General features: G+C 35.6%; 2 protein-coding genes across 5 annotated transcripts; one reads left to right on the top strand and one right to left on the bottom strand.

Annotated features, from left to right (window-relative positions):
* The first annotated feature begins 1,197 nt into the window (after window positions 1-1,197).
* LPPGAMMA (Phosphatidic acid phosphatase (PAP2) family protein) lies at window positions 1,198-3,634 on the top strand. Of its 4 annotated transcripts, none has more exons than XM_088504381.1 (2): window positions 1,198-2,328; window positions 3,411-3,634. In XM_088504381.1, the coding sequence occupies exon 1, from the start codon at window positions 1,623-1,625 to the stop codon at window positions 2,304-2,306; it is 684 nt and encodes a 227-aa protein (XP_088360507.1). In that variant the 5' UTR covers window positions 1,198-1,622; the 3' UTR covers window positions 2,307-2,328; window positions 3,411-3,634. The 4 variants fall into 4 exon arrangements, with proteins under 4 accessions (XP_088360507.1, XP_088360508.1, XP_088360510.1 ...); XM_088504382.1 differs by having other exon boundaries at window positions 1,274-2,328; window positions 3,396-3,634; XM_088504384.1 differs by lacking the exon at window positions 3,411-3,634 and adding an exon at window positions 2,671-3,367 and having other exon boundaries at window positions 1,274-2,328.
* A 6,616-nt stretch (window positions 3,635-10,250) lies between these two features.
* On the bottom strand, window positions 10,251-11,958 carry LOC107626501 (Peroxidase superfamily protein). The gene is made up of 4 exons (XM_088505154.1): window positions 11,822-11,958; window positions 11,223-11,460; window positions 10,957-11,138; window positions 10,251-10,867 (listed from the first exon to the last, which is right to left on the bottom strand). The coding sequence occupies exons 1-4, from the start codon at window positions 11,898-11,900 to the stop codon at window positions 10,455-10,457; spliced, it is 912 nt and encodes a 303-aa protein (XP_088361280.1). The 5' UTR covers window positions 11,901-11,958; the 3' UTR covers window positions 10,251-10,454.
* Window positions 11,959-12,550: the final 592 nt, after the last annotated feature.

Below are 12,550 nucleotides of genomic sequence, written 5' to 3'. Positions count from 1 at the left end.
ACCTATTTGCCTTATAATAGTATCTTAGGGAACCTATTTGACCTATAATTCGTGATGTTACACTCAAATACTTTCATTGTCCCTGTTTGTTAATATTGGAAACACAGGCTGATGTATTTGAACTGGTAGCATGCAAGAGCCTAATCCTCCCTCTCAATATACTCAAGTTGACAATTCTCCCTCAGATGTGACAAGAAATGTCTCAAGCAATCCAAAGGCTCCCTTGTAAGTGGCTTAATGTAAGCAGTTGAACTCTGTGTGAAACATGGTGATAACAATACTGTTTATTCCAAGCTTAGCTTTCTTTTAGACGTCTAAAGGAGACAGTAATTAGGGCCAAGAAGTCGAGGAGTGTTAGTGCTAAGACAATGACAACTGCAACCAGTGGCACAATATCTAAGTTGTTCAAATTCATTCCAACACCAGGGTTGAACCAGTCTTTCAAGAAATGATGCTTCTAAGAATTAGTGCGAAAATTGTTGTCTTAGTTATGTTACTACCTTTTGTTATGTTGGAGGAAGAAGACTTTATGTTGTTTAGAATGGTTTCGTTTAGTTTATGTTAAAGAAAATAAACCTTCTTTTGACTTGATTTGGTTTGTGTTGCTATTGAAGCCAAATATTTGTGTGGTTAACATGTTTGGGTTCTTAGGTTTATGTTATCATTTTGATAAATGAACAGACCAATGTCAATGTGTTTTTAAGATTTGCGTTAAAGTAAATATAGCTTCTTTTAACATCACGAATTATAGGTCAAATAGGTCCCCTAAGATACTATTATAAGGCAAATAGGTCCCCCACATGAAAACGCCGCCGTTTGCATTCTCTGTCTAAGTGGGGATGAATTTGTCCTCTCCGAAACGATGTCGTTTTGCCCCTGGTTCCAATACGACATCGTTTTGTCCAGCGTGGATGGAGACCAAAATGTCCTGGAGGTGACATGTCGCAATTAACCTGACACGTCACCACGTTAACCGGATCAAACAGTTTTGGGGACATATCTGGTGGATATCTGAGAATCTCAAGGTCGAAATCTTAGTTAAATTTTGTGGGGATAAAACTGTCAGATGGTAAATTTTTTGGGGATCTATTTAAAATATTACTCTCTTTTTTTATATAAATAAGCACATTATCAAGACTCATACTTAACTTATTTAGATTCGATTTTAGTGTAACTCAAAAATAGTGTAATTTTATAGGATATAGAATTAGATAAGAATCTTAAAAATAGACCTGATTATTATTTAAGGTCGATTTCGAATCAAGAAAAACCCGCTTCACTCAGCCATGTACACCGTAAGGGCAGAGTAGTTGGTCTAAAGTGGAAAGCAGCAAAGGCTGAATCCAGCTGACTAGTATTAAATTGAATTGAATTGAATTGGTTTGGGGGTGATGGTTTAGAATTAGATCGCAAGCGCAGTTGGGTTGCTCCAGATTGTTTTCTTTCATCCTGACTAGTTGTGGTGCGTGGGAGATGACACATATACGTAACTTGTTGGGAGCGGGGGTCAAAGTAAAGTAGGGATATTTCGTTCCTGAGAGCACACGCGTAAGCTAGAGAGTGGCTGATGCCATCTAATTAATAACACTCGACTCGTCTCCTCCGCTCCGCCACCATCAATCATGACAAACGCCGCCGCGCCGTTGAAGGCCATTACCCTCACGCACGTGCGATACCAGAGAGGGGACCCGCTGGGCCACTTCCTCGCATGGGTCTCCCTCGTCCCAGTCTTCATCTCGCTCGCCGGATTCCTCTCCCACTTCCTGTTCCGCCGAGAGATCCACGGCCTCACCTTCGCCCTGGGCCTCATCATCTCCCAGGTCGTCAACGAGTTCATCAAGACCTCCGTCCAGCAATCACGCCCCGACACCTGTCACCTCCTCGAGGTCTGCGACTCCCACGGCTGGCCCTCCTCCCACTGCCAGTACATGTTCTTCTTCGCCACCTACCTCACCCTCTTGTCCTCCAGGGGCTTGGCCTTCTGGGATCGCTCTTCCAACCTCTTCGTCCATTCCCTCACCTGGGGACTCGCTCTCCTCACCATCTGCTCCCGTGTCTATTTGGGCTACCACACCCTCGCCCAGACCTTTGCCGGCACCGCCCTCGGTGTCTTTCTCGGTGCCGCCTGGTTCTGGATTGTCACCAATCTCTTGAGTCCTTATTTTCCCCTCATTGAAGAGAGCTCCTTTGGAAGGAACTTCTATCTCAAGGACACCAGTCATATTAGGAATGTCTTGAAGTTTGAGTACGATACTTGCAGAGCTGAGAGAGCCAGGATCACAAATTCTGACCACAAGTCTCGCTGATTTTCCTTTACATTCACCTCAGGTATGCCAACAAAATTGCTCCTTCCATTTTGAAACCTATTTCAACATGTTTGCAATAACCACAACGGTTTACAACTAACAATAACAATTCCATACAATTGAATAAGTGATTAAATAATTAAATCATGTTTGACAAACTAGGATTAAACATGCTTACCAAATCATGGGTGCTTGTTCTGTTTAACAATTCCACAGGATATGCTGTTTAGGGAAGGTCTTCATGTTGTTCATAGGTGCATGCTTTACTTGTTTCGTTTGGAGTTGGGGACGAAAATGATTGAGGACTAACAAGTCTTGTATTTGATTGTATAAGTGGGCTCAAAAACTCGTATTTTCCTTGTAGTTCTGATGCCCGCATTGGTGCAAATGATGATGTGGTGTTTGGGGGCGTTGCAATAACTTACAATTGGATATTATAGGTCTAGCAAGCTTGATCTGTAAATTGAGTAAATTCAACGCATTCATGCTGTCAAAATGATCCTTGTGATATGAAACTCATGGTCTATTTAGTTGATCTTCTTAACATGTAGTACGGTGAAACCTTGGCTTCAGTCTATCCTTTTTGTTATTACATTTATGTTTTAAATCATTGCTGCGAATACTTGTGATTGGCCTTATGGCATTCTTATGAAGGATGTGATAAATTGTTAAATTTTGATGGAAAGGGATAGGAACTCCCTATGGTGAATCTTGGCAAGCTATTCTAATTTTTGATGATTCATCTGTCTGTTCCTTCTTGCTGATGTTGGACCTAGCTATTCTAAGATGGAAGCTCTCCTTCTGATCACACTGGGGATTTATAGAATCAGGCTGTAGTAAAGTGTTTTGGGAGTGTTCCTTGATTGCTGAAAGAAGCAAGATCGGAAATGTGTTTTGAAAATCAGGCTTAGTTCTCTCTTTGCCAATGATTGATTGCCTTGCATCTAAATTATGACTCAGGACCTCTCCTTGCAGCTCTCCAACTTTACTTTGTTCAAGCATGAATCTTGTCATTACATATTTTATATTTTAATTCAATATTCTTCTTGTATGGGTTTTAGCAACTATCCTTACTCTTAACTTTGGCAGAAATTTGTCTTGCAGAGAACTGTTTCCTCAAGTATTTATAGCACGCAATCATCATTTATTGGTGCATGTCACTTTAGCAGCCAACTATGAAGAGAGCAAATAGAGAAATAGAGATGATGTAACAATAGATACTTGTCATATTCTATACATAGAAACTCCGAGGGAGAATTTGATCTTGTTTTCTTTTGATGTTTAAACGGACATGCATTGATCATATAAATAAAACTTTCCCTAGAATAGATCCCCGTGTTGTTTAGTATGTGTTATCAAATAAAATGTTATTGGCGTAAACTTTTTATCTTATTAAACGGTTACTTTAAAGAAGAACCATTACAAGTTTCACATACGAATAGGTTATCTTGTGTAAAATGTGTCATTGGGATTGCCTGTAGCCCTGTACTGTGTTTTCACTTTTCAGTTGCATAAATCGTGTTCTCCAAATGAAATTCAGTTGACTTTGTATCAGTTGCATCGAATTTGAAACCTAAGCTGGATGAATTATTGCAGTAAAAGATCATATATAAGATGTTATGGGATCAGCCAACTTACAGGTTCATGTCACACGAAACTAGATATGCTCTAAGAATTTGCCAACTTATTGGAAATATGATAAAGATAGGGTTGGAGAAAAGTGGTACTTTTCCTGGTATTAATTAATAGGAACCTTTGAGCAAGGATAGGGTAGGATATGGAATACTATCACTGAAACCTGTTGCCTTTTGCCTTTGGATCACGCATTATTGCATTCTATCTTTTACTCCACTTAATGCCCATATACATATATTTTGTTGTTGCTTTGGATGAGGAAATATCATGCAAAAAGCCAAAAAGTGACAAAGTAACGAAAACAGGTCTTCCTTAATTTTACCCTCATCAAACTAAATCTTTCTGTGAGAAATCTATACAGAAAATGGGTTTGTGAAAGCTCCTACCAGGGGAATGGCCAAGCAGATTTAATTTGTGAGTATTCATCATGATTTTGATCTTTCTACCCATGACAAGTCCCAGAGGTTTTTGAAATACTGCAAAAAATCATCAGAAGTTTCGAACGTATCAAATTCGGTGCGGGGGAAACCACTGCACGCACGCAAGCATGAGCTTCTTCTTTTGCTTCATGCATGCACAACAATAAAATGAAGGCCTACATGAAAACAAAATGAAAGGAAAGTAAAATCAACAGGACGGTAGTGAATTTAAATTAAATTCAAGAAAGGAAATTATAACGACAAGATTATTGTGGTGTTGGTGACTAGCTAGCTAGCTTGCTCTTGTATCAGCGCAGATGAGTTGTGTCACACTCGAGCATCTTTCATTGTAATTTATAATTGCCAATCTCCCTGTGTGAGGATGCTGCTGCACATGTACTTAATTATGAGTGAGATTTTGGAACAAGCTAATAAGTATGTAATTTTGTTGCTTACCCCAAGCATGTCCTCATCGAGCAGGCACAAACTCCAAATACATTTATATCAAAAGAAAGAAATCTTCAAATTAGAGATTTTGGTTCTCCCATCCACAAAAGTTAATGGAAAGGGATATGACATAACATAACATAACATAATCTCCTCTTTGCACTTTCTCCACAATTACAAAGCCCAAAAGAGTGATGACGAGAACACATTTCTAGTCCTGGCCGAAGCAGGGGAAGGTCAATTAGGTGAAAGAAGTGGAAGAGTCAGCTAGCGATGATGGAGAGTGACGTGGCAAATAATGCATGCTTTCTGGTCTTAACATTTGCTTCTCGTTCCATGCTAGTGGATTGGAGATAGTATGTATTAGTACCCCACACATCCAGGCTCCAGCCACATATTAGCTGTTCATTCATTCTTCAATTCCAGCTAGGCTCGAACCCCCATTTTATTTACTTACTTTCCTATCAAATTAGTGTCGCCTAACACACGCATGCATTATTATTATTATTATTCACGCCTTTTCTTAAAATTATACCATAATCAAATTTCTCACTCACATGCCTCATGCCTGCTGCAACCTTGAACATATAATATGTAAGGAAAATTGGTCAACCTATAAAATCCCAAATTAAATGACAAGTGTACACAACTTACTATATATAATGAAGCATAAAGATATACTCTCCATATATGTTAAACAAACAAGAATACTGGTATATGCATTATTTTTTTCTTGTATATTTTTTAATTTTTAACATTTAAAGTAATATTTTTTATCTTTTATATAATAAGAAAAGAAAATTATACTAATGCCTTAAATAAAAATATTTATGAAAGATACTAAAGCAAAACTTGGGCGAGGCTTGGCGGTGGTTCGGTTGATGAATGAACCCACATAGTCCCCACAGCATCTAATAAGGCATGGTTCCTCCTTATTTATAAATAAATGATACAAGACTTAGCCTATCATTCTTCATTCATCATCTAACTTAATACCATGGCGTATATGGTTGGCCTTAGGTGTGTCTTCACCACCTGCTTCTTTCTCTCTCTCATCCTTGCTCCCCTCCCTCGTTTTTCATCATCAACGGGTACGTTTGCAACTTTAATTCTTTACAACCACAGTCCACGGACATGCTTTCTTAATTATTATTTATGCACCATACACAATAAACAAGTCATAGGCGCCTGATTAATTAACAATTATTGCTTGTTTGTTGCAGTAGTGGAAAACAAAAAAGAATCATCAGAGGTATATGAGATAGATTATAGAGGTCCTGAGACTCACTCATCTGTTCCTCCTCCTCATCGCTTCCCTCGCCATCCTAAAACTTCACTTATTATTCACACTCAGAAAAAAGGCAAGTTTCATCGTCTGCTACGATTTCATTTCATCACATAATTAAAGCCTCTGTGTGGATATAGAGAATACACATACAGGCAATGTGCTATTTTTTAAGTCAGAAGTATATATGTAAAATAAAGGTGAATTTAGGTGATATATACTCCATAAATAACATAAGATGTCATTATTGAAGATGAGAACAATCTACTTTTGTTATGACCAGCATAGATCCATTATATAGGGGAACTGGGGATGAAGTATATATATATATATACAAGCTGCTACTATAGGATTTTATCCGATCCAACCTAAGCCTCCATCACCGCCGCTTGGAAAATAACTAATGATTGTTTTGGGTACTTCTTTTTTCTAGTAATAATCGCTCCAATAGTGCATACTCCTAACTAGTCCTGTCTACCCTGCAGGTTGAAAAAGCTTAGCTTGGTGCTATCATGATATACAAGTATTTTCGCTACACTGCTACGCTGGGCTAAGTGAATATTATTTATAAATCAAAAGTGAAGATGGTAAAGAGAGATTTGAGCAATTTTCCTCCTATAATTATTATTAAATACTTTGTGTCTCTAATTTCATAATATTTACTTTTGATGTATAAATAATATTAATTATTCCAAATATTGTATCTTGATTTGATTTGCTCATATAATTGATGGCAGAAAAAATCAGTGTGTATCAGATTTGTGTGGATCACCTAAAATGGACGGAAACAATTTGTGGCATTATTTTTGGAGTCTAATATACTTGTAACTTTCAACAGATATGGCATAAATATATGCTCCTTTTATGTTCGTTTTGAAGAGATCTAGCTTTGCGGTTGCTTATTTGATAATTAATTAATTATTAATTATTTGACTAAAGTTGACTCTGTTTTCTTAGATGGTCTACGAGATTGCTAATAAGCAGCTTTTAACCTTAGCCAAACAGACACTTTGCATACTAATTAATTCTTATATATTCTACAAACAATACAATGTAAAGGAATTGTGCTATGTAGTAATGATGACGTTTTATCAAGTATTTATCGTCAAAATTATTCATTTAGTTTAATGTAAAAGGAATATGTTAGATTACTTACACCGTAAGGAATAATTTGATAGAAAAAAAAAATTAAAAATTAACATGATATAATTTTTTAATCTCAAAAGATATTTATGATACAATTAAGATTTCAAAAACTTTTTTAAATGCAAGCGCCTAAATTTTAAAAATGACTTCAGAACTTAACTAGTTTAATTTCCAATAACAAGAGTCGTACTAAGTGTTAATTGAAGTATGCCAATTATAAATACGAGACGTGGCTATTTAATGGGGGACCTAAATAATAATTTAAAGTTTCCCTATGACGAATAATTGATGGCAAACACATGGATATATAAGGGTATAGGATTGGTGAAATTCGTCAATGAAAGGAACATACAACCAACAACAAGTGCATGTCTTGATGTCATTGGATAACCACTTAAGGCTTATCACCATCATCATCTAATTATTATTAGTGTAATAATGTTTCTTTAAATTAAGATTTGAGTAAATACAACTAAAATGGGGAGACAATACAAAAATCAGTCAAAGCATTGTCCAACCAAAAGCACAAGACATCCAAATGCAGAAGAGGACACACTTGTGAACCAAAACAAAACACACCATCTTCCATTTGGTCCAAGGTGGTAGGTACTCCACAACCAAGCAATATAAAGATGGAACTGGAGGTTGGACAACAGCCCATGTTTCCATTTCAACTATTAAGAATTGGCAATATTATGCTTTAGTTATAGTTTATTATAAGAGTTTGTTTAGGTGTTATTAAGTTGTTAAAAAAAGATTTTTTTTTTAATAAAAAATATTTTTTTCATTTTTTAGTATGTTAGGTAAAATTTTAATAGTAAAAATAAAAATATTAAAAAATAAAAATATATTTTTTAGAAGTTATAATTTATATGTTTTTAAAGATTTTTTTATTTAAAAAATATTTTTAATATAATAAATAAATATATTTTTATATTATTATATTTAAACATAAAATTATTTTTACTTCTTTAAAATAAATAAAACAAAATCACTTAAAAAATCATTTTACGTAGAAACAGATCCAAAGAAAGCCCTAAGTTTATTTATAACCCTGTTTACAAGTAAAAACAAGTTGCTAACGAATTATACAGCTCAAAAAGTTACTCCTTCTTTTGACAAGAGATTTGCTACTTGCTAGTGTCAGGTAGTGAATCTAATCCTCATCTGCTCATCTAAATAGTAAATAGTAAGTAAGAAAAAAGTGTAAGAATGGTTACTTAACTAAACAAAAGTATCAAGTTGAAGTAGGACTGTAAATAGTTACTAAATCAGCTTCAAAACGAAGCATGCTGCTAAATCTTCACCTTTATGGTGTGTTTCCTGAAGGTAACCGGGCAAATCCAGTTGGAAACTAGTGATCCTTAAATCAAATTTTACGGGGATCATTTTAAGCATGTCTTACAACCAGGCCCACTATCAATCCCGGGTTCAATCCTTTCGAACCAAAAAAGGAAATGCAATTCAGCATCCATGGCACGGGATTGCATCAACCACCTCAAATCAAACAAAAGATGCACACAACACACAGTCGTAACTCAATTTGTGAATCATAGTCAATTACAGATGTACGATTTGAGTTACAGATCCATTTGATTCAGTAACGAGCATGAGAATATATAGAGAGAGAGACAGAGGAATAAGAACAACCATGCGATCCAAGGAATGAGGGGATTTTGTCGCCTAATTCCAAGTCATCGGCCATGCTTCCGTTAGGTGACAAGTTAACAGCATACAATAATGTAACTAAAATTTGTGGGAAAAAAATAGATAAAATTTAATAAGAATTTAGATAATAATAAAAATAGTATAATAAAGTGCTGAAATTATAATCTTTCATAATATATAAAAAAATACTACAATACTCTTTTATATATTATAAAAAATTGTACAAAATATTATACATATGAGATCTTATTATTTTATTTTTAAGTTTTATGGACTAATTCTATATAAAATATAGCATATATTGTCAAATACTTTAACCACTTGTATATAGTATTTTATAAAGAAGTATTTAGTTTATACATTGTCAAAATTATGCAATTTATGATAAATAACTGCCTATTATAATAACTACCGAGTATTAAAATGCTAAAATAGTAACCACAGATTTATCTTCTCTATTTCATAAAAAAAAAAAAAAAATCGTACTAGCAATTACTATAGGAAGAGTTTCAGGTATACCGGGAATATCGGTGTTCCAGTTGTTTTAACCGTTGATCTGAATTATAAAAAATACATATAATATATATTAAGGGAAAGTATGAGGAGCCAATGGAATATTTATACAATTGAAATTTAGTGAGTATTAGAGATATAATAATTAGTGTTACCTTTTCCATCAACTAAAGCTTTTAAAATGAGTGGTATCATGACATGGTATTAGAGCCTTACATCTGAAAGGTCAATAGTTCAATTCTTGATGAACCCCAAAATTAATTTAAGCTTTTGGGAAGATGTTTATTATCGCTAGTACTCGGATGGTTATTCTAGATAGTATAGAGATGTTCATTTTATAACTCAATAGCCCATTGTACACATTGTACAAATAATTCATTGTCTCCCTAGCGGGATCCATATATTAATTAAAATCAAATAACTTTCCATTACTATAAACTTTGGAGTTTGGAGCTCAATTTTTTTTTTTTTTTTTTTGGGTCATGACTTTGGAGCTTATTCAAGTAAAGTTATTCGCAAATTCATTTGTGAATCCCAACTGTTTTTGGTCGTAAACCCAACATTTTCAACAGAACTTTGAGCTTTCATAGGGCTGGGTTCAAATATGACGTGAACGAGGTTTAATAGGGAAGGCCCAAATGTATATGACTTTCTATTTGGGGCTTTTGGACTGTCAAATTGTATTTGCTAGCCTTGCTAATGCATCCTTTTGATTTATGACCCAAAAAATTTAAATGGACCCCAAAACATATCGATGATTAATTTGTTAAAGGACACCAAGTTAATGTCCAAAGGAAAAAAAAAAAAAAGAACTCAGCAAGTTAGACAACATTGGGTAGAAACCTTCTTAACAACGTTCCTTGAAGAGTGCATGAAGGGTGAATGATTACACTTTGATTTAAGCTTGCGGAACACATGGATCTAAGAAATACTTATAAGCAAATTAAAGAGATTTAGAAAATATTTGGTGATGATTTATTTATTGACATGGAGGAAATATGTAGGTAATAAGTTAAAGCAAGTAGGTGAGGTGAATTAGGTGGCATTGCGGTTGATGTAGCGACAATCCTTCCTGATTTCACCTTGATCTCCAGTGAGAGGATTATTTTCTGAGAGCAAGAGAATAGCCCTTGAGAACTGTTGGTTGAAATAATCGTTGTCATCGGCCATCTTTTTGACGTAAGGGGAAGTTCTGGGATCAGTGGCAAGTTCCTCGTCAACTGTGAGGAGGCCCTTGTGTTTAAGGATGTTTTTGTAATAGTTGTTGTCGACTATCATAGGAGTTACGAGGTCGTTCCTGGAGTATTGGACATCCTTTGGGTTTGGATTGGGATCTGGGCATCGACGTTTCAGGTACTGTGCGTGTTCTGGGTCCAATGTTTCGTCCACTTGAGGGTATAGCCTCTGCACTATATTGGTGCAGTGTACTCTTCCCACTGAGTGCGCTCCTGATGAATCATTTAAATATTATATGGTTAGGCATGGTTCCATATATACTTTTCCATAAGAGAAAGTATAGGATAAGGATAAAATATACCTAAGAGGGCGACTGTGGCTTCAAGGTCAACGCCAATTTGTTGAAAACGAGAGAGCACTAAAGACATGGAATCATTGTGGTTGGGAATGAAGGATTCCACCTCCGTGGCGTAGCTCTGTTGGCTATCCCTTCTGCCACTCTTCATTTCAATTGTTGGGCCTCCCAGCAGCACGATGCCGTCTCTGGCAGAAAGGGCAATGATGTCAGCGCATGAAACAGTCATGGGGCATTATTTCTCCACCGTCTCTTTTATGCTCTTCACGTACTTGAAGTTCCTCATCCCAAAGCTTCTCGACGACGCCTGCTCCGACACCACCTCCTCCACCGTCTCTAACAGTAACGACGCATCACATGACTTCACCATGCAATCGTGGAACAGATTTCTCAGCCACGAAACCGCCGTGTTGCCGTGCTTCTTATATAGCTCCGTCACTTGTTCCTTTATTATGTCTTCCGCTCTTGGGCACCTACTCGAATAATAATTCACCTCAAGCTGGCTTTTCCCTGTGTATATATATTATTCATCCATGCAACAATTAGTTACATACAATATCTTGTCTTACCACTTTTTTATCATATTAATTAATATTTTATTTTTATACTATTAAAATTTAATCGTTAATATACCATTATTTTTAGAAGGTGGAAACTCAGGTGCAGTCGACTTTACGTAAAGTTGATATCTGAGAGCCATTAGATAATTTGACTAATTTGACTAAATTTTCATCTAATGACTCTCAGATATCAACTTCACGTGAAGTCAACTTCACCTGAGTTTTCGCCTTCTTAGAAATACATAGAATTCATCAACGTAACAAATAAAATAATTAACTACATAATGAGCTATTACTACTAGACGACGTACCCAAATTAAAGTGCAAGAGAAGCAATAGAAGGAGGAAACATATATAAGAAGTGGGGTTGCATGTGGTGGTGGTCGCCATATATATATATGTATCTTTGTAAGCTAAGGATGATGAGTTGATGCAATGTGTTTATTATGGGAAGAGGTCTCAAGGGTTTATAGTTTATATAGAAGAGGATGAGCAGTGTAGTATATATACTTTCTACGCTTGATGAATAATTAAGGATTTAGTAATTTATGAGGAAGAAGTGGAAGTGAAGCCTGCATGCTGCCACTACGCAACTTTCTTTGACCTTTCGGGCCACGCCTTCTGGCCCGCTCACACGCCACACCTGCTTAATAATGCTTATTATATTTATATATACATTTACAGGATTTAATAATTTCTACATTATTATATGTATCGGATGTAGCATACATGCATGTCGTCCAAATTAATTTATAATTAACTATAATAACCGTAACTTTTAATAACCACTATTTTGTAATAATAAATTAATTATAACATGCATACTCAGCTCTCACATATTTACAATAATATAGGCCAACCTTGTCAAAACTAAAATTTGATTCGAGTAGACCCATTTCCACTCCTAACGCCATCATCATCATAAAATACTTGCCAACACACATACACACACATGTGTGTAGATATAAAATAGATCAATGCCAACTAATTTAATTTGTTCAACGATGACATCAATTAATTGGCAAGGGATCACTTATATC

This window comes from Arachis ipaensis, chromosome B2 (genome assembly GCF_059453495.1).
Source record: "Arachis ipaensis isolate K30076 ecotype BB chromosome B2, ASM5945349v1, whole genome shotgun sequence".
Classification (NCBI taxonomy): domain Eukaryota; kingdom Viridiplantae; phylum Streptophyta; class Magnoliopsida; order Fabales; family Fabaceae; genus Arachis; species Arachis ipaensis.
This window is presented reverse-complemented; position numbering and strand designations above follow the sequence as displayed.

Excerpts from the sequence above, each read along its gene's own strand:
- LPPGAMMA (XM_088504381.1), top strand. The coding sequence starts at position 1,623 with ATGACAAACGCCGCCGCGCCGTTGAAGGCCATTACCCTCACGCACGTG.
- LOC107626501 (XM_088505154.1), bottom strand. The coding sequence starts at position 11,900 with ATGGCGACCACCACCACATGCAACCCCACTTCTTATATATGTTTCCTC. Across the intron at positions 11,461-11,821 it reads TCTCTTGCACTTTAATTTGG|GGAAAAGCCAGCTTGAGGTG; the intron begins GTACGTCGTCTA and ends ATATATACACAG. Across the intron at positions 10,868-10,956 it reads AGCCACAGTCGCCCTCTTAG|GAGCGCACTCAGTGGGAAGA; the intron begins GTATATTTTATC and ends ATGATTCATCAG.